At 56.6% G+C, this 26,172-nt stretch overlaps 1 protein-coding gene across 1 annotated transcript; it reads left to right on the top strand.

The window, feature by feature from the left end:
* Positions 1-7,169: 7,169 nt before the first annotated feature.
* Positions 7,170-21,500, top strand: TBX3 (T-box transcription factor 3). The gene is made up of 7 exons (XM_068911143.1): positions 7,170-8,667; positions 10,555-10,822; positions 12,153-12,299; positions 14,586-14,662; positions 15,958-16,112; positions 17,633-18,339; positions 19,405-21,500. Exons 1-7 carry the CDS (start codon positions 8,273-8,275, stop codon positions 19,858-19,860), a joined length of 2,205 nt encoding a protein of 734 aa, XP_068767244.1. The 5' UTR covers positions 7,170-8,272; the 3' UTR covers positions 19,861-21,500.
* Positions 21,501-26,172: the final 4,672 nt, after the last annotated feature.

A 26,172-nucleotide genomic window follows, 5' to 3' on the forward strand; every position in this document is an offset into this window, starting at 1 on the left:
GTCCCTCCCCTGCACGTCGGGGGCAAGCTTTAGGCTTGCCGAGCTTTGCAGCGAAACCTGCTGTCGCCAAAAAGTTTCCCGGGGCTGAGCAGGGCACCTTTCGGTTGCCTTTTGCGAATCCCGTGATAGTCCCCGACAAGGTAAAGCCTTTCCCTCGCCCATCGCGGTGAGAGAGAGCCAGGGCTCCGGGCAGATGCCCGGGTTCAAGAGGGGCTTCAGAGTAGGGAAAAAACAGGACCCAGGCGACCTCAAACCTCCTTTGTGGGGGCGTTGAAAAAGTTAAGCTCCTTCCTTCTCCAGGAGATCGGAAGAATTTTATTTTTGTATTTGTGTGTTTTTCCCCCCTCTGCAGGGGCGACAGTTTTGGTTCTGTCTCAAGCGAAGGGGGAAAAGTGAAATGAAACTGGCGACCCTGTCACCCCTAGGATCCTCTGCTCCGGGTCTCTCCCGTGGCATATCGCAGCGGCCGAGGAGGTCAGACCCTCGGGGCCGTTGCGAGCGAACAGCTTTTCCTTTTCAGCCGCTGGTTGAAATAACCTGGCCGCGAGTTGTGCCCAGAGGAGTAAATTCAGCGGGGATAAGTTCAGAGAGCTGCCTGCGAGTTTACGCCCCGGGAGAGGAGCGAGGGCTCGTCCCGAGGGGAGCCGTCGGGGGTGCGAGCTCTCGGCCGCCTAAACCCGAGCGCCTCCGCGGCGCGAGTGCGGCGGGACCGTCTGCCCGGAGCTGGTGCCGCTTCAGCCCGGCTGGTTCTGCTCCAGCCAGGAGCTGCGGCGTTGGCATGAGCAGAAATGTTCCTCTCTGGGAGTCTCTTAACGCTTCCAGGAGAAAATACGGAGCGATTCAGAGCGCGGGGGCCTGCCATGCCCTCCAAACCCTCCCTGCGGGCTCGGAAGCCCCGACTGTTGCTTCTCTGGGATTACTTATTTCTGTCCTGCAGTGCCGTCCAACTGCTGGTGAAACCCGAGCGAGGGCCGGGGTATTTCTGGAACTCGGGATAGAGAACGGGAAAGGGAATGGGGGAGGGAAGGCGGGCGCACAGGGGGGGGGGGGAAGAAAGAGAGAAAAGGGGAAAAGCGGGAGAAGGCAGAATGGGCCAGGGGAAGGGAGAAGGGGAGAAGGCAGTGCGTGCCGGTATCCGTGGCAGCCCCCGGGTCGCGGCACCTCTGGCCGGGGCCAGGCCCGGCAGCATCGCTCCGCTCCGAGAGCCCCCGCCCCGGACCCGGCCGGGCCCTCGGTCCGGCCTCAGTTTGCTTGGGCATGTCAAGAGCTCGTGTTTGGTAACAGACCTCGCCTACAGAGAGGACTTATCCGGCGCTTCAGCCTCCTCTTCCCTTTCGTTTATCTCCTGCCGGGGTTGGGGCGGGAGGGGGGCTATATCTCTCTTTAATTGAAACCTGGAAAGGCAAATAGTAATGGACACCAGGCTCCGGTTGAGAATACGTGTCTGCAGCTCCATGATGAGTGTTAGTTCAGCAGATTTTAAGAAGCCAATTCTTCTTCTCTGTCATTTCGCTATTGACAGCAGCCCCTATTAGATTTACCATGTCCTTTTGCAACAGCTGGTCGTCCCCCCTCCCCCAAGACGAGGTATCAATCGATCGCCCGGTGACTTGGTGGCATCTTGAAGAAAATGCTTAAAAGCAGGAGCAAAGTGTGTCAGTGTGGCTGCCAGAGGCTCCCAGCTCCCCTCTTTGCTCGGAGCCATTTATTTGCCGGCAGCTCCGAGCGCCGGGCTCGCCCAGCCGGCCCCAGTTCTGGCTCAGGACCCGGCAGGCAGCAGGGCACGGGGGGGAGACCCGGGGGAAGGGGCAGATGGGCAAGGCTCCAGTGCTGTGGCTGGGTCATAAAAGAACACGGTTGATGGTCAAAGCAGATAAAAAAAAAAAAATCGGTTTTCTTTGCCGGGTGATCTCGAGTGCCTTGTTCGACTGGGTCTGCAAGGAGGCAGGAGGGGAAATGCCGCATCTGGAAAGCTGGAGGGTTCCTGTTGGGAGAACTGTCCCTCCTCGGTATTGTTGTGGTGTTGTGTGTGCGTGTGTTTAAATAATTGAATAAACGTATCCACTCATTCCCTCTTTCTCTCTCGCACGCAGACACACACAAAGACAGCATTGAAAAGATAGAGCTGTTTGACTATAGGAAACGACAATTAGTTCTACTTCCTGAGTGGCAAACTGTAGGTATACACTTGGCTATTAAAAAAAAAAAAACAAAAACCTTATCCAAATAGTGAACTCTATTTACAATTTCTGTTTAGCCATCAGTGGTGGAAAAGAATCAGTGTAGGGAGGGCGAGGGGAGGGGAGCAGGGTTTTCATTTCATCTCTGCCAGAAACAAGACTGGCAAAAAAGGAGCAGGATCGGGGAGGGGAAGGGGGCAAAAAGGGCCGCCTGGCTTGCGTGGGTAACGTGCGGTGCTTGGCAGACGCTAAACCACGGTAAGAGTAATGCGGTGCACGCAGCAGGAGAGCGCAGAGGAGCTGCACCCACAACCCCACACCATGCTGCAGCATCGCAGGGTCCTGATCAGTAAGGCGAAGGCCTTGCCAAAGGCCCCAGAAAGGCAAGCAGCAGGAAGGCCAGATCGTTTCGTGTGCTTGCTCAATTATTTTCTTCTCCCTTCCGTGGCAAAATGGAAGAGACTGGAGAGCACCAGAGCTGGTCGGGGCTGGGGGAGCTGGTGGCCAGGTGAAAATAGGTCTGGCCTGCGGGAAGGAGGGATCCGGGCAGGGGCAGTGATTTAAATGACGATGATGGCGGGGGAATTGAATGCTGGAGCCCTGATTTTCAGGCTCCTCCATGAGCTTGTAACTGGCAGGGGCCAGGCCAGGGACATGAATCACTCTGGAGCAAGGAGAAAGCGGGGGGCTGGTAGCGCAGAGAGGTAGAGACGGGAACAGCCTCCTTGACTGCGGCAGGACACGATGGGGCCCAAACTGGTCAGAGAGAGGCATGCGATTTTTTTTTGTGTGTGTTGCTATTTCTTATGCCATGCCATGGCTTTTTGAAACGAGGCAGGTTATTTAGAAAAGTTTTTGGGCCTGGTTGCCTGTGAAATTGAGCTCGCAGCTGGCAGAAGAGCCCTGCAGAAGGGAAAGGCAAAGAGCCGCGGCAGTGACCTCCCCCTTTTCCCCCGTAACAATTTATGTAGTCCAAGTATATGGACTAGCTCCCTCGGGGACCCGCTTGCTTGTGCCTGCGGCCTGCAGTGCCACTCTTGGATGGAGCTGTGTCAACACCGGCTCCCATTTACTGACACCTTTTGCCGGGATTGGGAAAGGCCTGCAAAGGCAGGCGGGAGTTTAAATCGGAATAAGCGTGTAATCGCCGCTCGCCAGACGCCCCCCAGCTTGAGCGTGTATTTACTGCAAAGCTGCCAAAGTCAACGAGCCCACTGCCTTTTATTTCAGATAAACACAGCTCGGCCGCGGCGAGGTGTCACCTTCTGAAGGCTGGAGCCGGGAGCTGGTGCCGGGCAGGAGAAGGGAGGTGCAGAGGGGCGATGCTCAGTCGGGGCTGGATCGCGGTGGCTGAGGTGGCTGGGAGGCAGCTCTGGGAGCCCTGATGAGCCCCGATCCCTGGGGACACTTGGGCAGAGAGGGCCCAGCAGTGCGGTAGGGAAATGCACGGAAAGGATGCAAAAGCCCCACTCAACGCTGTGGGCGTGATACACGTTGGTGCTGCTCACCGTGTCCCTGGGCCCATCCTCGGGGGCAGAGCACCCACGAGCACTGGCGTCAGCTGAGCACGCGCACACGGACGGTGCAGGGGGACACCGCTGGTTTTGCTGGCAGAGCAGGGATTTGCCGTGCTCCTCAGCGCACAAGTCCACCCTGGAGGCGCGAGCACCCACACAGCGTCTCCATGTGCACACACACGTGTACACACACAGAGGCCTCGCAGCACATACGCAACCTCTGCACGCACTCACACACATGCCTCGTAGCTGCTCCTGCAAACCTGGGAGACAACGTGTGGGCCCGAAAGTTGGACTGCCTTTATTTTCCTCCCGGCTTCTTCCTCCAACTGGCTCAATAGGCTGCTGGGAGAGCGGGAGCCTCTTTCCTCCCACACCTTGAACACGCATGCACGGGGCAGGCTCGCTGCACGGCCTGATCTCTCATTCCGATGCTAGAAGTTGCTCTTGGGGGGAAAATGCCACCAAGCGGGGCTCTCCCGGCCACTGACTGAGCGCGGCCCAGGGCCTGGCCAGCTCTGCCTTTCCTGCGGCCTGCGCTGAAGCAAGGGAGAGCCCGGTGAGGCGCAAGGCTTTGGGAGGCGGAGGGGCAGTGGGCTCGCTGGCGGCGTGGAGCTGAGCTGGGTGGGTGGGAGGCAGCGCAGCCCCCCGGCCCGGCCGCCAGCTCCTGCGCTCCGACATCAGAGAGCCCCGCTCCGCCGAGAGACAGCAGAGACCTTTCATGCCTCTTTGAAGAGCCAAGATAGCGCCTGCCTTGCTGTGCCCTAGCCCTTTTTTTTTTTCCCTTTCCCCTCCCTCCCTTTTACTTTCCCATTCATTTCTGCGCGGCCGCTTTATTTATTTATTTATTTCGGCGCTCGCCGATTTTATTTATTTCTGGCAAAGAGGCGGCTAACAAGTAGCTGGAAGCACTGGCCAATATTTAACTAAGATGGCTGGCCATCAGGTCCCTTTTGTTTGCTTGCAAATTAATCATCCAGCGCGCAGTCGGCGCCAGGGTAGATTTATCACACACAGGAGGGGGAATGAGGCGGCCGAAGGGAGACAAAGACTGTTCGCACCTTCCCGCTTTTGATCTTAGATTAGTGCAGCCTCCCTTCATAATACGAGTCTCCAGGGGGCTTCGTCGGGGAGGTCACTCGGAACTGGCGGAAGTTTGCACGCCATTAGGCAGACGCTGACATTGGAAATCATAAGCGGCGAACATGTTATTTTTCCTGCGCGGGTGGGTGCCGCGGCGGGAGAGGTGCAAGGTGCGGGGTGGGGAGGAGGCCCGGAGAGCCCTCTCGCCTCCGTGAGGGCGCGGACACGCGTGGGGCTGCGGGTGCTCGGAGGGGCCGCGTTTCTCTTGCAAGCGCCGCTCGCGGGTGCCGCGGGGAAAAGCGGTGGCCTGCTTGGGGCGACTCGCGACAAACTTCTTGCGGCCGCCGGGGTGGGTTTTATTCAGGAGGGTGCGGTGCTTTCGGGGGTTGCCAGCGCGGCGTGGCCGGAGGCAGGAGCCGCAGCCCTGGTTCCTTGCAGAGGTTTCGGGAATGACTTGCAGCCCCCTCTCCCTCCGTTGGTAACTGGCTGCAGACGGGAGCCGAGCGCTGCGAGGGGATCTAAGCTGTCTCGGCTTCTTGAAACGCATCAGACTTTCTCCCCCTCCCATGTATTCCCCCCCTCATCCTCTTTGAACGCATTTTTCCTGCTTCCTTTCCTCCCTCCTCCCCCTCCTTTCTCGTTCCACCCCCCCCACCCCCGACCAGAGGGGAGATATTTTGGTGAATGCAAAGCGATCCTAGACGCTGGTTACTACAGGGACTTCACCGAGCTGGCGCCAAGCGCTCTTAACCATGTGCGTCAAAAATGCAATGTTAGAAGAGCTAATCGCTTTAGAGGTTCCGCTCGCACCCGCGCCGCTCAGCGCCGCGCCCCCGCCTCGCCCCCCCCAGCACCCCTGCCCTTCCCGAAAGAGGGACGAGAGCCGGGGGGGGGGGGGCAGCCGCACCCCCGGGGGCGGCTCGGCATTTCCCAGCGCCGGGATGCCCCGCCGCCACGCGCGTCCGCGTCCTGGCCGCCCCCCCTCCCCCGACACACACACGCCCGCAGGTCCCGTCTTGCTGCTCTGCTCCGTCACCCCCCCCGAGGGACAAGTCACCCCAGAAACTTAGCTTTTGCCCGGCTTTTCCCACCACCCCGCGCGTGGGGCAGCGCCCCACGCGTGACGCCTACACGAGGAAGAGGGGGGCGCGCTCCTGCCGCTGCCGGGGCGCCCTTACGGGGGCCGGGGAGCGGAGATGAACCCCGAGGTTTTGGGGCCGCTCGATCCCCCACCCCCCCGCCCCCGGCGCTACCGCAACGTCCCGGCCCAGGCGCTGGGAGAACAGCACTTCCCGTCTCCTCCCGCACCCTCATGGAAGGGGAGGGCGGGGGGGGGGGAGCGTAACCCTGTCGGCGCCGGCACCGGCTCAGCGCCCGCGCTCGCTCCTCGTTTCCGAAGAAAGAAAGAAAAGAACAAAATCCTCCCATTTTTCACTCCCCCCAGCCCCGTCCCGGCCTCCGTTTGCCGGCCGCCCCGATGAGCAAGCGCGGCCGCGGCCACAACAACGAGCGGCGGCGGCGGCGGCGGCGGCTCGGGCCCGGGGCGGCTCCGCGCCGCTTCTGCCCCAGCCCTGCGGCGAGCGGCGCTGCCGCAAGCGACGCCCCGGAGCCGTCTCGCGTTTAAAGAAAGCAACTTTGGCCTGCGGGGGGGGGGGGGGGGGGCTTGGCACCGCCACCGGCGGCTCGAAGCGGCCGGCGGCGACGGCGATGGGCGCGCGGCGCGGCGGAGCCCGCACCCGCCGGAGATGGTACGGTGCCGCCGGCCGCCGCCGTGGCAGCGGGACAGCGAGGGCGCCCGTGGGCGCCGCGGAGGGTCACGCATGTCCTCTCGCAACGCCGCGCCCACCGCCGAGGGAGCGGGCCGAGGTGGTGGGAGTGGGGGGGGGAACGGGAAGAAGTGGAGACACCTCTGGGCTGGAGCTTCCCCCCCCCCCGCCTCCCGTGGCCGCGGCCCCGCGTGGGAGAGCCTCCCCCTCCCGTCTTGCGCTGCCAGGGGCGCTCCTACCGAGGGAGGCGGCCGGCGGAGCTGCCGGTGCCCGCGCTGGGGTCGCGCCGGGAGCCGCGGCCCGGCTCGGCTCCGCTCGGCTCGGCTCGGCAAGGCCGGGCGGGGGGCGAGGCGGCCCCGCTCACCCCCCCTAGAGGCGGCCGCCGGCCGCCCGGCGCGGGGCCTGCCTGCTCCCTCCCCTCTGATCATGTTGACATATTCACACGGCACCGAGTACGAGTGATGCTTTGCTGCAGCGTTACAGTTTCCGACACCTTCTTTTTATAACTCGGCTCTGTCCCCCTTCCACTCGACCTGTCAAAACCACGCCTATGGAGCCACACAATTGGTCCGAAAGCGTCAAAGAGCCAATCAAGGAGGCTCCAGCTCCCTTGTAACCCACAACACATCCATACAATCCGGTGCACGCAGAGCAGAGGCTCACAGGGGATCCTCAGAGCTGAGAGGCTCTTTCTCTCTCCCTCTCCCTCTCTCCCCCTTTCTCTTTCTCTCTTTCCCTCTTTCTCTCCCCCCCCTCCTTTCTCCTCCTTTCTCTCTCTCTCTTTCCCTCTCTCTTCCTCCCTCTCTCCTTTTGCTGGAGCGTTGCTGGAAAGGGAGACGAGCGCAATTCTTCTCTCTCTTTTTTTTTTCCTTTTTTTTTTTTAAAGGCAGAGTGAGAGAGAAAGAGAAGGAGGGGGGGGTGAAAGGAGGAGGGTGAAGGAAAGAAGAGCTCCTGATGGAAATCAGGGCACCCTGACCAGCTCCTGCTTGGTGAGGGGGGAAGGCGAGGCGGAAACGCGATTTCCCTGCAAGTTTTGCTGCTGCCGCTGCCTGGAGGTTGCTCAGGAGCCTTGCTCGGGCGCCGGGGGGGGGTGGTGGTGGGCTTGGGCGCTTCTCTCGGCTTCGCCTCCCTTCGCAGCCTCTGCTCTTCAGCCTGCCCGTACGGAAGAAAGGTGGAGGGGTGGGGGGGTGGGGGGGGGGGAGAGACAGCCACCCCACAAGAAAACCCAGCTTCCAGCCGTCACCCTCCGCCACGAAAGAAGAGAAGGGGGATTGAGAGTAAGAGAAAAAAGAAGAAGAAGGAAAAAAAAGGGATCTCGCTTGGTTCAGCCCTCCCGCGGCACCCGGAGCAGACAGCGGACCCCGTGGATTTTTTTTTTGTGTCCTTCTCCCTTCTTCGGCGTCTCTCTTCGATCGCAAGGACTTGCACACAGGAAAAAAAAACCCACAGGGGCAGAACAACAACAAAAAACCAAGCCTAATAATGAACAATCCTGTTAATCAGCTGTCCCGAGGGCTGGGGATGTGCCCCGGCTCGGGAAGTTGTAGGCTGTAGAAGTTCTGCCTCTCCCCCCATGTACTGTGCTGTCTAGAGCTTGTTCCCCCAACCCTATTTTTGGTGCTTTGTTGCCGTTGCTGTTATTATCTTAATTTTTCTTCTTCGTGATGTGCTGTTAGAAACCACTCCAGGACTGCTCCAGCGGTAGGAAGACCGAGGAGTGGAGTGGATGAATATACCGATGAGAGATCCAGTAATCCCTGGGACAAGCATGGCTTATCATCCTTTTTTACCTCACCGGGCACCGGACTTTGCCATGAGCGCTGTGTTAGGACACCAGCCTCCCTTCTTCCCGGCTCTGGCTTTGCCTCCCAACGGGGCGGCTGCCCTTTCCTTGCCCGGGGCTCTGGCTAAACCGATTATGGATCAGTTAGTTGGGGCTGCAGAGACTGGTATCCCCTTTTCTTCCTTGGGCCACCAGGCAGCAGCCCATCTGAGGCCTTTAAAAACTCTGGAGCCAGAAGAAGAGGTGGAAGATGACCCGAAAGTGCATCTGGAAGCCAAAGAACTTTGGGAACAATTCCATAAAAGAGGCACGGAGATGGTGATTACCAAATCAGGAAGGTAGGTCTGAGTCTGTGTTTCATGCCTTTTCTCACCCCCCCAACCCCAGTCTCTGCACCCTACCAGTCTGCTCCAAAGGAAGGCTCTTTTGCCAGCGACTTCCTCCGTAAAACTTGTTTCATCTGGAATTATGCAAAGTTTCAGAAAGCTGAAGATCTGGGCATGTATCGGGCACCACACTCCCGGGAAGGACTGAACTACTGAGCCACGCATAGTCTCAGTTCAGGACGTGTGTGGAGGGGGCGAGAGGGGCCGTTCACGGTTCAGTAGCTTGATACTTTCTGGAGAACGCTGGTAGCAGAAGGAAAATAATTTGGTGTTGGAAATTGTGCTGGCCTGATTTCAGCCTTGCTACATGTAGTTTTGCTTCCCAAAGGGAGAGAGGAAAGAAAACAAAACAAAAAAAGAAAATAAAAGAAAAATATTTGGAGAGGCATATCTCTGCTGGTGAAGTAGTAACTGCAGGAGGGCGAGATAAATTCAGTTTATCAGTTGCTTCACTTGTGCCTCTGTTTCTGCTGCGAGCTAGGCATGCATTTGTGCTGACTAATTACATTTGTAAATGCATGGAAAAACTGATAAAAAGATATGCTGTTTCTGTACACACGGCGTAATTCCTGCCTTTAGTGCTAGGGAAGATTTTGCAGCCGCTTCAGAAATGCGCGGCGTGTGTATGTAACTTTCACGTGTGAATGAATGAACATGCAGGACGCACGTACACCCTGCATTTCTGTATTTTATAGGTTTACCTATTCGAAATCTCTCCCCCCCCCCCCCCGCGTTTCGCTGCTAGTAGACATCTGTGCTCTTTTACAACTCTACCTATTGATGTGATGACATGCAGCTAGCAAACTATTTGCACTTCGGTGTTTTTATAACGCACCGTCTTATAAATGCACCGAGCAATCCGCATCTAATTTGCCAGGAGAATCACTCGAGCAAGGCGCTCCTCAAAAGTGTGCTTAGATCGCCTGTAGCAGTCCTCTTCCAGCTTCACCTACTTGTCCTGCACCAGTTGCAGGGTGCAGGCTCAGCGAAAACCTGAGAGCAGGGAGGGCCAAAATCTCCTCGCCCATTTTACCGCCTTTCCTCCCTTTTCTGTGCTAATTGTGGTCAAAAGTTTTGCGTGAAAGCCTTGACCGAGTATTAGGCGCTCTTACATGTTGCAAAGTCATGTGTTTCCTTTTAAGTTGAGATTGCTGAATGCCAACCACTCGATATAATAAACAGCAAATTTGTGGTATCCTGTTGCAGTTTCGAGCTGGACTTAGGAGCGGGGGGGAATGTGGTTTGCAGGGAGCCCGGTGCACAAATACGCTCTCGGACCCTGGGACGCTGCAGCACTGTGAAACTCGCCCTAGCACCCTCACTGTGGGGTTATTTTCCTCCTCCACTTAGTAACTGCCCCCTCCCCTGCCCTGTATCGATGAAGAGGGTTTTCTAGTCTATCCTCGGGGGATGAAGAGGGGTAGGAAGGCAGAATGTTTCTGTATCGGAGCCCTGTCTGTCCGTATCGCTTTGTTTAGCGGGCGAAAGGGAAATAATGAGCGCTCTTAGAGACCCAAATTAGGCTTTGCTGTTTAGGAATGGAAGAGGGGTAGGTGCATGCTGATTTCTAGGGAATACGAACCTCTCCCTGCTCCATGTTATCTGAGGGACAATTTTCTCTGGAAACTCTGAAGTGTTTGAGAAATCTTTTCGCTGGGCCCGAGGGAAAATCTTTGTGGTGGTGGTGGTGGTGATGGGGGGGAGTTTTCCGCTTCTGAGAACTGAAGCGACCGCTTGGTAGATGCGGTACCGAGCTGCAGGAGCTGACTTACACCGTAATTATTTGTTTTCCCGTCTTGTCTTTTCTTTATCCCCCCCTCTCCCTCTCTCTGCCCGTAGGAGAATGTTTCCTCCATTTAAAGTGAGATGCACTGGACTGGATAAAAAGGCCAAGTACATTTTATTGATGGATATTGTGGCGGCTGACGATTGTAGGTACAAATTCCATAATTCCCGGTGGATGGTAGCCGGCAAAGCTGACCCTGAAATGCCAAAGAGAATGTACATCCACCCGGACAGTCCGGCCACCGGCGAACAATGGATGTCCAAAGTCGTCACTTTTCACAAGCTGAAGCTGACTAACAATATCTCTGACAAGCACGGATTTGTGAGTGCCTTTTCCACGTTCATTTGCCCCCTCGTTTTCTCGCTACTTTTCTTTAGTTTGGGGCTTTCACGCCTTCTCTCCCGGCCGTGCCCCTAGAATAAAATTCGTGTGAGAGCAGAGCCGGCGCTGCAGCCTGGCTGCTCCGCAGCCGCTGCGGGCTGGAGCCTTGCACCCAGCTTTTGAACTCGGGCGTAATAAATATGTGGGAAATGAGGAACAAACAGTCCTCTCCACATGCACTGGGAACATCCATCTGTCCGGTTTATAATAGTCCTTTAATGTGCTTTCGCTGGAGTCATTATTAAACAATTGAGCTTATCCTGTAACCTTTCAAAAGCCCAAGCCGTGCTGTTCCATACTGACTTTAGACATATATTTCCAGCATAGAATAACTTGATATTTCTTAGAGCTGTGTTGACTTTCGATACAGATTTTTTAAAATAAAGACGATCGCACTTTTTAGGTGTAGGAAAATGATATGCATATGTGTATAAAGGGCTTAAAGGCCTAAGTATGCAAACATTTAAATATATATTAATCTGGATAATGTAAAGCAAGCCGGAGTGAAAATAAACAGGAACCAAAATCAGAGGTCAAGTTGCCCATTCATGTCTATCCACTCCTTTACATTTACTGGGTGTGCAGAGATAAAAACCTCCCCTAAGAGTGAAATCAAACAAACCTGCTGATAAGTGCTTGGACGATCCTTGCCATTTCTTTCTGTTCCTGGGAAAGATTCTGCCTCAGAGCCCGGGGTGCTGGTGGCGGCCGTGGTCGGGGGATCTCTAATGTGCTGAAGATTGCATTTGCTGGCTGTGATTTGATTAGACGATACATTTTTGCCTTTCGCAGAAGGCCTTAAGTGGATTGGGGCAAGCAATTAGAACGAGCAGAGGCGCTTGTGTTTTTGTTGCTATTGTAGTTCCTGCTGCTATTTCATTTTATATTGTATCTTTTTTTTTTTTTTACCGTTGAAATCCGAATACATTTCGTCCGGAGCCCAAATAGTTTCCCCTCTGGCTCTCCACGCGGAAGAAATCGCTGTTGGGATATTAAACCCCCCTTAGATACGTACAGCGGCGAGTCTAACCCGGGCGAGCTGTAGCTGTCATTGCTTTTTGGTGGATGCTGTAAGGCGTGTGTGTGTGTGTTTGGGGGGGAGGAGGAGTGAGGGTAGGAAGAAGAAGGGAAGGCAAATTAGGAGAAAGTGCCGGCCGCTGAGCCGAGTGCTTGGCGGTGCGGTGCTGGTGCTGACTCTGCCTGTGTTATTTCCCCCCCCTCCCCCCGCCCTCCCTCGGCGGCTCTCCCGGCCCGGGCTCCCCCTCTGCAGACCATTTTAAACTCCATGCACAAGTACCAGCCCCGGTTCCACATCGTCCGAGCAAACGATATCCTCAAGCTTCCCTATAGCACGTTCAGGACCTACGTTTTCCCGGAGACGGAATTCATCGCAGTGACCGCATACCAGAATGATAAGGTAAGGAGATTAAGAAAGGATTTGTTTTACGTGTTTTGGCTTTTGAGAGAGCTTTTACTCTGCATTGTTCCCTTCGAAATCACGACGCTCGTCTCTCCCCTCCCTCTCTTTCCTTCCCTTTTGCCCCGAACCGGTGGCTGCAACGTCGAGGGGGCGCTGGGGCAGGGGGTGGCGCCGTCCCCCCATCCCGCGGCTCCGGTGCCCCTCGGGACACGTAATTTAAAGGAGGGGGTTCTGAGGTCTGCCGGGGGGGGGGTCTTTAGGGTTTTTTTTCCTCCCGATGTGGGGGAAAGGGGGCAAGATGAGGTGGGGGGACGCTGCTTTCGGGGTGGATTTAATCTAAGACGCATCAGAAAAAGAATCGGATCCGTGTGTCGAAAGACAGAGGGGGGAGAGCAGTGTGGTTGGAGATTTTGTAATTCTTCCTGGCCTTTGTGCTGTTTTAGCTCCTTTAACAGCAATTGGCAATAAGGCTGGAGCGCACGTCTGGTTCCTATTATTATTATATTATGATTTTTTTTGTTGTATCCTGCAGTGTTTTATTATTTTTTGTGGTGGAGAAATATGCTCTGATCAGAGAGGGGTATCTCGCTTGAGTTTAGCTGGAAGGTCTGAAAGAGGCAGTGTGAGAAAGTTTGTAGCGCTGCAGACGCTGCCTTTCCATTTCTGCCGGTTTATTGTCGTTTGCTACGAAGGTGGTACATTTGGGAGAGCGGCAAATGGTGGATTTACGATAATTAAGTCAAGTGGAAGGAAGCGAAGGAGCCAAAAAAAGGGCTTTTATTTTTCGGTCTATAAATTACAACTTTGCGTGCGTGCGTGTGTGTTAAAGGAAAGGGTCGGGGTGAGAGGCGCGCAGCCCGCTTGCTGAGGCTTCCCCGCGCGTGTCTCTGCCCCTGAGTTATCCCTCGCGATTAAAAATCAGGGAGCGAAGGTGGGGGGGGGGGTCCTTCGCCCTCCCTTCCGTTAGTTTTCCAAAGCCAGTCCTCCCTCCGGGCTGGGGCTATTTTACTCGCTCCCTGCGGCCGGGCGTATTTAAGGAAACGGAAAGAAAATGTGTGTACAGAGAGTAGACTTTGCTTTGGGACTTATCAGCAGGGCTGTGCGCTCCGATCTATCAGCTGAGGCCGGCTCGCTTGAAGGACAGAAATAAACGTATTTGTCTTATTGCCATGAAATCGTGGAGAAAGCGCCCTGGGAGAGCCGCAAGGAGCCCTCGGCTCCTGCGCTATCGGGGCGATCTTGCCGGCAGGTCAGAAGGCAAAGCCCGGATCACCTGGATTAAAAGTGCTGTTAGTTTGTAGCAATGGCTTTTTTTGTGTGCTCGTCTGATCCTTTGAGTTCGTGTGTGTGTGTGTGTGTGTGTGTGTGTGTGGAGGGGGGTAACTTGGCTGCCGGAGTCGCTCCTGCACAGAGTTGCAGGAAGAAGACGTTTACTCTTTGGGGTCTCGCTCCCTCCCTCAAATTGGAAGCTGCAGGGTTTGCAAGGCAAATAAATACATCGGCCGGGTGTGAATTTAAAAAATAAAAAAAAAAAAAAGAGAGAGAGCATCTCCCCCCCCTGCCGCCCTCGTGTGCCGTCCCCGCCGCCCAAATGCCGTTTGCAAGGGGAGCCCGCGGCGCGCGTTTGAATCGCGGCTCCGCGCTGCTGCGCGCAGGCTCCGCGGGGCTGCGCGGGTCGCTCCCTCCCCTTCCCTCGAAGGGTCTCGAAACGTGTAGCGGGGTCGCGGATAAACAAATATTTCCAGTGATAACCTTAAATGCGGGAACCCCCCCTTCTCCTCCCGAGGAGAGAGTAGAAAAAGTTTTTTCCCATAAAATCAGCTCGGTCCTGGCACCCCCAGCGCCCCAACACGCACACGGAGCCTAATGCGATTATAGAAAGCATTTTATTATAGTGAGGGGGTGGGCATGATTCCTTTGCGGTTTAATTATGGCATGCAAAGAGTTGAAGCGCGAGCATAGCTTGCATGGATGGCATTGCACAGCTGAATTAATCCCGGTGCGGGGCTGGGACACGGGGTGGCTCCCGGACACGCTCCCGGGGGACGGCGTGCAGGAAGGCTCAAAGGCGGCACGGGAAACCGCAGGGATTCACCCCAAAGCTGGGGACCTGGGCCCCGGCCCCACGCACGGGGTTCCTGCTCCTCCGGGGGTCGTGCCCGCGCTCTGTGAACAGGGGAGAGGAGCAGTTTTGGGGTTGTTGTTGTTTATTTTTCCCCCTTAAATCTACTTGCCTTATTTCTGCCCCAGCCCCCTACCTTTTTTTTTCTTTCCTCCCTCTAGATAACGCAATTAAAAATTGACAACAATCCCTTTGCCAAAGGTTTTCGTGACACCGGGAATGGAAGGAGGGAAAAAAGGTGAGTCTGCAAAGATTACATGTAGGCGCCTCTTTCTGGTTTTCTTGCGCAAAGCTCCGAACATGACCAGAGGTCAAAATCACCTCTCATTTCCTCCAAACCACACTTCCCCCCGCCAAAATTAATAAGGATCTTGTCGTTAATAATGCCAAACTGATTGCATGTGAGTCAATCGTGCTTTCCACGTTTACTTTTTACCTTGCGCTGGATGACTGGCGAAAGTAATGTTGGTACATTAAGAGAAAGATGGCAAAAATCCCTGGAGAAAGAAGTTTCCCTTAACGTTTTGACAGGAATATTGCACCACAGTTTCTACCTGGAACTGAGGAACAGGGAGGAGCGAGGGCAGAGTTGATCGCTGGTTGAATCTCTGGCATTTTCCTGGGGACTATCCCGAAAAGACTAAAGTATGGAGGAGAAAAATATAAATAAACTGTTTTGGCAGAGCGGTCCTTTGAGTATGGAAGCAATTAATAATAGAAAATTCTTTATTTTTCCAAAAGCAGCAGCACAGTCTGTGTCACAGGTAGAAAGATGGACAGCACTAAATGTGACTTTTTTTTTTAAGGAGAAAATAGGGAAAGGGGTGGTTCTTATTTATTTTTTTAAGGGGGTATATGTTCTTGTTTTGTTACAGGAGACAGGATGTTTTAGCAATTTGCACTCACTTTTAGATAATGAATTAAGCTATTCCTTTTTTTTTTTAATCAAAAAGAGAAAAATGTAAAGTAAAACAAGAGGCCTTTCTCCCTGCCCAGCACTCAGTCCAGCACACCACACACCCGCACACGCCAGCGCCGCTTGTCTGTCAGTGTGAAAATAAAGCCAGTGCTGGAGCCACAGGACGGAAATGATTTCTAATTTCTCTCTAAATATAAATAGATTTTACTCTGGGTTAATTGTTGGCGAAAAGATTACATAAAGTGCCTAGCAAAATAACCACTTCCTCGCAATCTTAGCAACCATTAAGATGGCTCATATCTCGGGAACATCCTCGCGTTTCCACAGCTAATCTCCGGGGGCCGGTTCCCGCTGCCCTCGGCGCCCCTCGCCCCCGCGCGCTGCTCTGGCTCCGCGTGGCAGCGAGCGGCTCCCAGGCATGCAGCCCGAGCGTGCGAAGCCATCCCGCCCCCGAGAAACGGGTTCCCCTCCAGCAGCCCAGCGTCCTTAATCGGCTCCCACCAGCTCGTTCAAATCTGCCATCGGTGCGGGTTTCCCGCCTGGGCCGGGGGCTGCCGGGGCCCGCAGGGCCCTTGGTGCCCTGGGCTCACCCTCAGCCCCCATCTCCCCTGCAGAAAGCAGCTGACTCTGCAGTCCATGCGGGTGTACGACGAGCGGCAGAAGAAGGAGAACGCCACCTCGGATGAGTCTTCAAACGAGCAGACGGCCTTCAAGTGCTTCGCGCAGGCCTGCCCTGCTGCGCCGTCCGTGGGCACGTCCAGCCTCAAGGGTGAGCGCCCCGTGCAGCCCCCATGCCCGCGCTCCTCCCGGGCAAAGGCAAGAGGTGGTGCTTCTGCCCCAAGACAGGAGCAGACGGTTTTGGGGTGCAATTGGTGCTCTCTGATGCAGTTTTTCATTCTTTCACCTTTCTTTCTCTTTTTTTTCTTTCTCTCTCTCTTTTCCACTCTTACACTCACTCTCTCACTTGCTCTTGCCCTTTCTCTCTTATTTTTTGCTCTCTCTCTCTCTCTTTCTCTCTCTGCTTTTTCTTTTTCTTTCTTTCTCTTTCTCTCTTTTTCAGTCTTACTTTCTTACTTTCTCTCTTTCTCCCCCTTCTCTTTCCGCTTCTTTCTGCCTGTCTTTCTCTTTCTCTCTTACTTTCTCTCTCTTTCTACCTCTCTTGCTTCTTCTCTCCCTCTTTCCTCTCTCCCGCGCCCTCTCTCCTGCTGCTGCACACTCCTTCCTCCCCTCCCATGGCTCAGAAAGGAGCCAGCTCCGAGTCAAGGGAGCAAAGACAGACCACGGGGCAAAAGTTCAAAAACTGGAGTCACTCCATTAATATTCCTCTCTGAATCTGTTATTAAAGGAAGGATCTTTCCCCTGGATACAGTCCCGAACTTTGTTATAGAAAAGTCACCCTCGGTTTCTCCCTCTCCGTGCGGGTTAGAGGCTGTCTGCAGCTCTTTCAGATGTATTAATCCATACAGGGGTGGGGGGGGGGGTGCGGAGGGAGGAGGAAACAACCTTTTTTTTTTTTTTTTTGGTTGTTTTACTCGTTTGTTTAAAGTCTTGCCGAGCTGAGGGGAGGGGAAGGGAGCTGGGAGGGGACCCGAAAAGCGAAGCAGATCTTCGCACCTGGGGCGCTGAATTTAGGAGACGAAGCGCAGGGGAATTCAGCGAAGTCGTGCAGGGATTTTGGGCTGGGGAGGGTGTCTACGGGAGGAGAGGAGCGGGGCGGGGTGTGGGGGGGATTTGCCCACAGGGTGATGGAGGCAGGAGGGGAGAGGCAGGGGCGTTGAAATCTGCTTGGGCTCTGCCCTGGGAAGGGCTGAAAAGTGAGGAAAAGTTCTTGGGAGAAGACCCCCCCCCCCAAAAGGCCCTGGGAGCCGAGCCGGGGCCGCGCTGCCTTCGCGGTGCCGCTCGCGGCCCCGGCGGCTCCGGGCTCGGCGGGGAGCGCCCGGCCGCCGCCCCCGCCGCCCCGCGGCCCGGGCAGTTTTAAGTGCCGCTAATCCGGATTGACCCTGGTGTAGGCGAGAGCGAGCAGCTGGCCCGAGGCCCATCCGGCTGGGGGGTCGTTGCTGCAGGCCTCCGCTTTGTTTCTCAGCCAGTTTTCGGCGCTGTAAAAGTTCAGCTCCCTTGAATGGGGCGGGCGGCGGGAGCCGGGGAATTTACTTAAACAACAACAACAAAAATGTATTTATATTTAAATTTCTGGCCGGCCAGGAAGTCTCCCTGCCCCTGCTCCTAGACCGACCGGGTTGAGGGACGTGCTTCGCCAGATCACAGCCCCGGGCTCCCTTTGTCTTGCAGATCTCTGCCCCAGCGAGGGAGACAGCGATGCAGACAGCAAAGACGATCCCTTGCTAGAAGCCAGCGAATCGGGCAAAATCAGCACGACCACCGCCGCCACCCCTGCGCCGGCCAGCTCCGCGGCGGCGGCGGCGGGAGACGACCCCCGGGAGAAGGGGGGCAGCCCCTCCAAAGGCCACTTTTTCCCCAGCGACTCGGCGGTGAGCCGGAGCCGGGAGAGGACGGAGAAAGCCCCTCCGGACTCCCGGCATAGCCCGGCTACTATCTCTTCCAGCACCCGGGGGGGAGGCCTGAGCGGCGAGGACCTCAAAAGCCCCCTCCGGGAAGGCCCCAAAGTCGACGAGAACCGGCTGCTGGGCAAAGAGCCCTTCGCCCCGCTCACGGTCCAGACCGACAGCACCGCGCACCTGAGCCAGGGACACTTGCAAAACCTCGGCTTCCCCCCGGGCCTGGCCGGCCAGCAGTTCTTCAACCCGCTGGGCAACGGGCACCCGCTGCTGCTCCACCCGGGCCAGTTCGCCATGGGGGGGGCCTTCTCCGGCATGGCCGCTGGCATGGGCCCCTTGCTGGCCACCGTGTCGGGGGCGTCCGCCGGGGTCACGGGCCTCGACAGCACGGTCATGGCTACGGCGGCCGCTCAAGGACTCTCGGGAGCGTCGGCAGCCGCTTTGCCCTTTCATCTGCAGCAGCACGTCCTGGCTTCTCAGGTACTTCCCCCCCCCCCCACCTCCGGCCCTCCTCGTCCCCGGCCACGGGGCAGCTCCCAGGGGCTCCTGGCTGCCCCCCCCCCCCGGGGAGTGCACTTCCCCCCCCCCATCTCGGCTCCCCGCTGCGGCACCCCCCGAAGCAGCACGTCGGGGCAAGGCTTTTTCTGCAGGGGCAACCTCCTTTTAGTGGTTTTTTTTTGGGGGGGGGAGTGAAGGGGAGGGGAAGGAGGGGATTCAGGCGTGTTAAAGCCCCGGGGTAGGGGAAGCGGGGCGGGTGGCCCATCTTGCACTCGCTCCTCTTTGCCATCCGTCCGCCTTTGCTCTGTTGCTCTCTGGCAAGTTTGCGGACAGCGTGCCGCCGCCAGGCCTCTCCCCCGCGCGGACTTGGCGGCTTCCCCACGGAAGTCCCGGGGCGAGCGGCTCCGCGGTGCGGGGCGCTCGCCGGCCGCCCCGTCGGGGAAGGCGCGGGGGGGATCCCGGCCCTGCGGGGAGAGCCGTGCACTTTCCGGGGGGGAGGAGGGGGAAGAAAAATCTCCCCGCGGAGGAGGTGGGAGCACATCCTCTCCTTTCGTTTCCTCTCTCTCTCCCCCCCAGCCCGGTCTCATTTCGGGGCCGCGACCTGCCCCGCGGGGGTGGCGGCCGCGACGGCCAGGGCTGCTGTGCGGGCCGGGAAGGGGGAGGGAGCAGGGGGTTTGGGGACGGTTGTTGCCTTTTGGGCGCTGGGCGGGTGAATCCAGGTGCTCTGCACCTCGGCACCCCCCGCGCTGGCGACCTCGGTCGGTGAGAGCTTGGCCCGCTTAGTGTCACCTCTCGGCCGCCGAGGCGAAGGGCTGTTGGTGTTGGTGTGCCTGCGTGTGTGTGTGTGTGTGTGTGTGCGCGTGTGTGTCCTTAGCCCCCCGGGGTGATTTGTAGCCAGCCGGCTGTGCGCTCCCCACCCCCCGCCTCCCTTGCCTGCGTGAGAAACGTCCGCGGCGCAGCCGGCACACACTGATAAATTTTTTTTGTTGTTGTTTTTTTTTTAACTATTTTCCCTCCCCTCTTTTTCCTTCTTGTCCGCTCCCCCAGGGCCTGGCCATGTCTCCCTTCGGAAGCCTCTTCCCGTACCCCTACACCTACATGGCGGCGGCGGCGGCGGCCTCCAGCGCCGCCTCCAGCTCGGTGCACCGGCACCCCTTCCTCAGCGCCGTGCGGCCGCGGCTGCGCTACAGCCCCTACCCGCTGCCCGTGCCGCTGCCCGACGGCAGCGGGCTGCTGGCCGCCGCGCCGCCCGGCCTGGCCGCCGCCGGCACGGCCGAGGGCAAAGCGGGCGGCCTGGCCGCCAGCCCCGGCTCGGCGGCCGCGGCGGACTCGGCCTCGGAGCTGGCGAGCCGCTCGTCCACGCTCTCCTCCTCGGGCTCCGCGTCGCTCTCGCCCAAGCTGGGCGCCGACAAGGAGGCGGCCACGAGCGAACTGCAAAACATCCAGCGCCTCGTCAGCGGGCTGGAGCCGCGGCCCGACAGAGCCCGCAGCGCCTCGCCGTAGCGGCCGCCCGGCGGCTCCGCGGCTCCGCCGCCCGCCCCGTCGCTCGCGGCGCGGCCGCTGCGGCTCCGCGGCCTGGCGGGGGGCACCGCGGGCGGCGGCCGGCGCCGGCCCCGAGGGCGGCGGCGCTGAGCGAGCTGCTTCCGAAGCCGCCAGCGCAGATGAGAGCGAGCGGGCGAGGTCACGGGTGGGTTTGCGGCGCCCTCGGTTCTTTCTTTTCTTCACTGTGTACCAATAAAGAAAAGCGAAACAAAACACAACACAACACAACACCCCCCCGTCCCGCCCCCGACCACCCTATGAATAAAAAGTAAGTAAGAGAAGTGATTTTCTTTTTCCTAAAGAAACAAAACTAAAAAAAATGTGTAAGTAACTTGCATATCGGTTCTTCAACAATTGTTTCCTGGACGGGTTGTTAACGGCAGCCCTTCTTAGTCTATATTAAGGGAAGCTGTGTGTTTAAAATATTATTGTGATGTCTGAGAGCCAGTTGGTGGCTTTTTTGCATGTTCCATAGTAGCCTGCTTTTTTTTAGGGGGTTTTTGTTTTTATTTTCGGTGGGGTTTTGTTGTTTTTTTATGCTCGTTTCAAATCCCAGGGACAAATAATAATAATAATAATAAAAACAAAAAATAAGACCCTCTTCCCTTTACCTTAAACGTCCTCCCTGTAGCAACAACAATAAGAAGTGTAGTTGGAAAGGACAAAAAAGTGAATTTATTTTATCTAAATCCCTCTGTAGCTTGACTGTAGGTTTATCACAGCTTTCCCTCTTTAATTGTATATGCAATAACAAGGTTTAAACATACTGAGAAGAAGAAAAAAGCGGACACTATTATTAAAACAAAGTATTTATGTAATTATTTGATAACTCTTGTAAATACGTGGAATATGAATACTCGAAATTAAACTTTAATTTATTGACATTGTACATATCTCTGTAAATATGACTGCATCTGTCTTCTTTTCTTCTGTTTTTATTTTTAGTCGTTTTCATTTCAAGTTCATAATTCCTTTAAACATACGCCCCAACCCAGCAGATCAACCCAGAGGAGAAATACCTTGATTCTAAGTGCTCACTTTTTAAATTTATGTTCACCGCGGAAAACCTGACCTCGTCCTTTTTTAAAAGAGCTGAATGCAAAAGGCAAAGAAGAAAGAAACAAACAAACAAAAAATCAAAGACCTTTAACAAAAAACGGAACGCAATGTGCCATAGTAGCTTTTAATCCTTGATTTCTTCAGTGTTAAAAGTGCTACTTTCGGTATAAAATTTCAGTAACAACAACTACAAAAATTATATGCTTTTAATACATGACAACAGGCTTCTCCAGTGGCTTGAGAGAAAAAGATGAAGATTCTAGGATTTTCTTTCCTTTGTATTATGTTTTCCCATTTCCTTGGTGTGTCAAAAAACACGATGGAGTTTTACTACTGTGCTTATTGTTGTCTTTGTTTGAGTGAGTGCATATTTTCTTGGCTTGAAAGTCAGGTGCTCAGAGCTGGTTCAAAGAAAAAAAAATGAAGGTATATTTTGTGTTATATAAATGTTGAGACGTTTTTCTTTTTTTTTTTTTTTCTGTAATTTCCCCCCCCCCCTTTTAAAAGTCACTGAAGTTTCAATAAATTTTTATTGAAATGTCTTGGGCGTACTGTGAAATACCTTCAAACCACCTTTCCTCAAACGCTGCCTGGGAGGATGGGGGTTAAAAGATACATTTGCCTCGTCTCTCTTTCTCCCCCACCTCCTCGCCCCCTTACTAATATTAAGATATTTCTCGCGGAACCAGAGGAGAAGGAGCTGGTATAAACCAGTCCGTTCGCAACAGCGTCGTTCGCATTGTTGTTGGGGAAGTGCAAGTTTTAAGCAAGCTGTTTAATGTACTTTCCCCCTGTCTCGCTCTCTCTTTTAAAGTAGGTTCAGAGGCTACTAAGTCCCCTCTTTTAATGGAACAATATTAAGTGGCATTTGAAAAGTTAATGAGAATGGCTCAGCTATGCTTTTATCTATCATAAATTAATAAAGCAAAAGCGAAGAATTGGAGAATAGATCTGTTAAAATTTAATGCAGAACCCTCCTCCAAAGTTTCCAGGTAAAGTGCTCATGAGCTGATGGTGTTACTGGGCTCATTTTTCCCTCCTGTCCGGGCAGAGGAATCGGCCTTTCCAGTTACCACCTGGAAATACTTTTTTTCCCCCCTCCTTGGACGCGCTCCGTCTTGCCGTCGGGCCGATGATATTCCTTGATATTAAGTTAGAAAATGGCTGAAATAGGGACACACGTTCTAGCTGCAGTGGTGAACTGTACAGCCAGTGGTCTGGGAGGTCACTGAGAACAGAAATCAAGAGAATTGGCAGTCCCTGCTTGTAACTTTGCCAGTCCACGCTCACATCCTTAAGCAGAACATATATATTCTTCCTTGTTAAAGAGATTTTTTTCCCCCTTCAACAGTTAGTGGCCCATATATTGGAAAGTGATTCATCCTCCGCCAGTAATAAATATTATAAAGGATGTACTTCCAGCCCGTATCCTGTTTTATGCTCTGCCTGCCCCCCAGCTCCTGGCCTTCGGGTCCTGCTCCTGCTAGATAAAGAGAGGTCCCGCTGGTGAAAGTGGCCATAGATCTTTTCTCCCCGATTTTTTTAAGAAGTCCCGTCGGGCCCGGCCATTCGGGGAAAGCCCCAGCCGCAAACCCTGCCGGGCCTCGCCGCCTCTCCGCGTTTACTCGTTTTGGGGTGAATTTCCAGAGCGAAGGGACATTTCCCCCCGCCACCCGCGGGCCGGGGCGCTGCGGCTCTGCGGGACGCCGGCGGCAGCGGGGGCCGCGCCGGGCCGGCCTGGGGGGCAGCCGCGGGGCGTTTGGGGACCCTGACCGTGACCCCCTGCAGCGCACCGCCTGCTTCCCCAGCTAGACCCCCCCCCCCCCCCCCCGCACACCCCTTTCCCCAGCACAGCTCAGGTCTCTACTGCCTCTTCATCGAAGGTGGGGGGGGGTCTCTTGTTTCAGCTGGGACGAGACAGTGGGGTCGTATTTTAAACCCAGGACAGACTCTGGGCTTGCAGCTAGCGCAGTCGGTGGGGAAAAGGTTTGTGTTCAGCAGCATTTTCTCTCTCTCTCGCTGCCCCCCTCCCCGCCCCCGCCCCCGATGGGCCCAAGGTGAGGGCTGCTGGAAAAGTCACATTAGCTGATGTTCCTTTGAGCTGGCCTTTTCGAGGTGGGGCTTTTATGGATGGAGGTGGCGTCGGGTCTGGCAAAAAAACAAACAGCGTCTGCAGGCAGAGAAGCTTTGGGCTGGAGGGGGCTGGAGCCCCAGAAGACGGATCTGGTTTTCCATCCGGATCCTACCGGAGGACCGAGCCTGACCCCGCTCCGAGCTGGCCGGGGGGCGGGGGGGGGCCTGCACCGAGGGAAGGCAAAGCGGGGTCGGGGGGGAGACGGAGGGACACAGAGGCTGCCGCCCTATCTGGGTTGCAAAATCAGCCTTCAGTAACACTGTGCGACTTTCTTTCATGCGCCGAGATCTGGCCTTAGAGGAGGCGGCGCAGAGGCACCTTTCAGTGCGATATGACCCCCCCCTCCGCCCCAGCCACGTAGGTCTCATCCATTTGGGCTCAGGGGTCGCGGGGTAGCCCCTTCTTCTTTCTTTCTTTCTTTCTTTTTTTTCCTCCCCTCCCCAGGTGCTTGCATCCCAAATCCCTCTGTACATGGAGGGCACTTTTGGTGGCGGGGGTGGGGGGGGGGGTGAGATTGTTGTTATTCGCTAGGTAATTAGCTGCTGATGTTTAGTGGAAAGCAATTCCCCCGCCTGCCTGCCTCCCTTTCCCGGTAGTCCGGGAATCAGGTAGCCTTTCTCGGAGGAGCAGCGCCAGGAGTCCTCGGCTGCCCCGCGGCTCCCTAAAACCGGCCGCCAAGATTTTTTTATTTGGGGGGGGGGGGAACGGCACAACCTGATTGATTCGGGGGGGGGGCTAATACTGACCTCCCCCTCTCCATGTCCTTGCAAGAAAATCCGTGTACCGCAGGTGTAACTCTGACTTGCAAATGGCTTTATCTCTTGTGTATCTTATTTGTATATAGTAACGTTAATGAGTAACTCTTGTGGCGCTTGTGGATGGAGGTAAACAGCGAGCAATCTCTCTGGATTATCCTGTCTATTACTCACCTGGCGCCTGTCTTGATATCCTCAATGGTTTTATGGCTGATGCAGGCGACCCGGCGCTGGAGGCGGGGGGTGTCCGGCGGCGGGCGGGGGGGGGGTCCGACGGGGCGGCGGCGCCACCTCTCGGGCAGCCCGGGAAGTGCGGGAGCGACCCCGAGGGGGACCCACGGCTCGGGGGGACCCACGGCCCGGGGGGGCGGACGGGACCCAGCGGAACGGTGGCTCCCACGGGGCAGGGGCAGTAGGGTGAGCATCCTCCCCCCACCCCTCTCCCCGGCCGAGCTGGGTTTTCCTAGGGCTGGAAGCGGAGCAGAGTCCCCGGAGTTGCCCGAGGGCGAGGCCAAAGTCTCTGGGAAAGTGAGGCAGGAGCGCGGGACTGGGGCAGCGGAGGCGGCCGGGGCGGCAAAGGAGCCGGAGCGACCCCGGGGAGAGGCGCTCTGCTGCGGGGCCCGGCAGTGCGGCTGCCCGCCGGTTCCGTCCTGCCTGCCCCGCTCGGGCCACGCTCCGCTATTAGTTAATTATTGATTGATTACAAGTGAAAATTTATGGCTCGCTCTCCCCTTCCCTTCCCCGGCCCTGGTATACGGCGCGCTCCGGCCCCCTCGCACGCACACACACTCCTGCTCTCTGCAAACACTTTGGAGGGAGGGTGGGAGGCGTGTTGTTGTTTTTGGCCTTGACAGCTTCCAGCAATATGAAATATTTAAGCCCTTCGGTCGATCTCCCGTACCCTGGCCGCCCTTTTTCCTTTCATGTCCTGGCTCTGGGGCTCCCACGGCGGACGGGCCCCTCTCCACACAGAGCCGTCGTGCGGGCTCGGAGCAAGCCAGGCCTCGCAGATCAAAGGGACCTCTCCGTACTCTGCACAAGGGAAGAGAAAGGAGGGGAAGAAAAAAAAAAAGGTTTCCTTCTTTAACGATTGTTCGCAAAAGTCTTGGAAGCAGGGACCATCCCGCCTCCTCCCTCGCCCTGGGCTGCAGGATTGCACCGGGAAGCGTTTTTTGCAAAGGCAGAGAGAGGGCTCGTTAGAAAGGAAGGAAAAAAAAAAGAAAAGAAAAAAGGAGACGAGTTTGTTGCAGCTCGATAGCCGCGTGTATGTAGGAGCGCACACGCTCCCGCCTCGGGTGGGAGCCCGAGCCGCGGGCTCCGGCGGGGCGCTGGGGCCCGGCGGCAGCCCGCGCCGCGGCCCCGTCCCACGCGGGACCAGCGCGGAGCCGCGCCACGCAAAGGGCTGCTGCTAGCGCCGACCGCAAGCGCTTTATCTCGCCCGGCGGCTGTACGTGTGCGGGGGCACGGAGGGAGGGGAGGCAAGGCAGCGCGCACGCTCCCGGATCGCCGTAGCTGCTGGTTTATTCCCACTGCTGGGAAGCCCAGCGCCAAAGCGATCATCAAAGCGCGCTCCTTCACGCACAACACAGCAATAAGCCCTGCAAGGGACTGGAATTCTTGGACTGATTGATCGATTGATTAATTGATTGGTTGGTTGGTTGCTGTCTCGGGAAGGTAAACGCTCTCTCTGATGCGGAGATTGCCTTGCAGCGCTCCCTCGCTGGGACTGAACGCAGCAGGAGCGTGGAGGCGATCAGACGTTACAGCCTGCAGAAAGCGCCCTGTGCTGCTGTTCGTGCCAGCTCCTGTCACCAGTGGCCCCGGGACCGGCCGGCTGCGGGGCCGCAGCGCCCGGGGCGCGCAGGGCCGGGGCGCCCGGGGCTGGCGCCGCCGGGGTGCGGGAGGGAGGCGCCGGCACCGCGGAGCTGGGGCCAGCTGCGGCGGGGGGGAAGGGGGGAAGGCGACGACACGGACGGGGGACACTGTCCTCCTGCGGGCACCGACAGCCCGCAGCACGCCGGCGCCTTGCAGACCCTGTCCTCCTCCCTGAGCGCCCCTTTCCCCGGGGGCACCGCGGCCTCCCGGAGCCCTCACCCCTGCGCGCACACACACACACACACACCCCACGAAGGCAAACAGACATGAAAAGGGACATTCCAGCTCGTGTAGCTGGAGGATCGCATCGCTTTATCTCCCTGACCCGCCGACCTCTCCCTGCAGCCAGACCCTTGTTACATCTCTCGAGCTTTTAAAGAGCGGCGGTTTACACCTGAAGCCTTTTGACTCCAGGGAGAGAGAAAAACCAACAGCTTAGAGGGAGCCAGC

This window comes from Struthio camelus, chromosome 17 (genome assembly GCF_040807025.1).
Source record: "Struthio camelus isolate bStrCam1 chromosome 17, bStrCam1.hap1, whole genome shotgun sequence".
Lineage (NCBI taxonomy): Eukaryota > Metazoa > Chordata > Aves > Struthioniformes > Struthionidae > Struthio > Struthio camelus.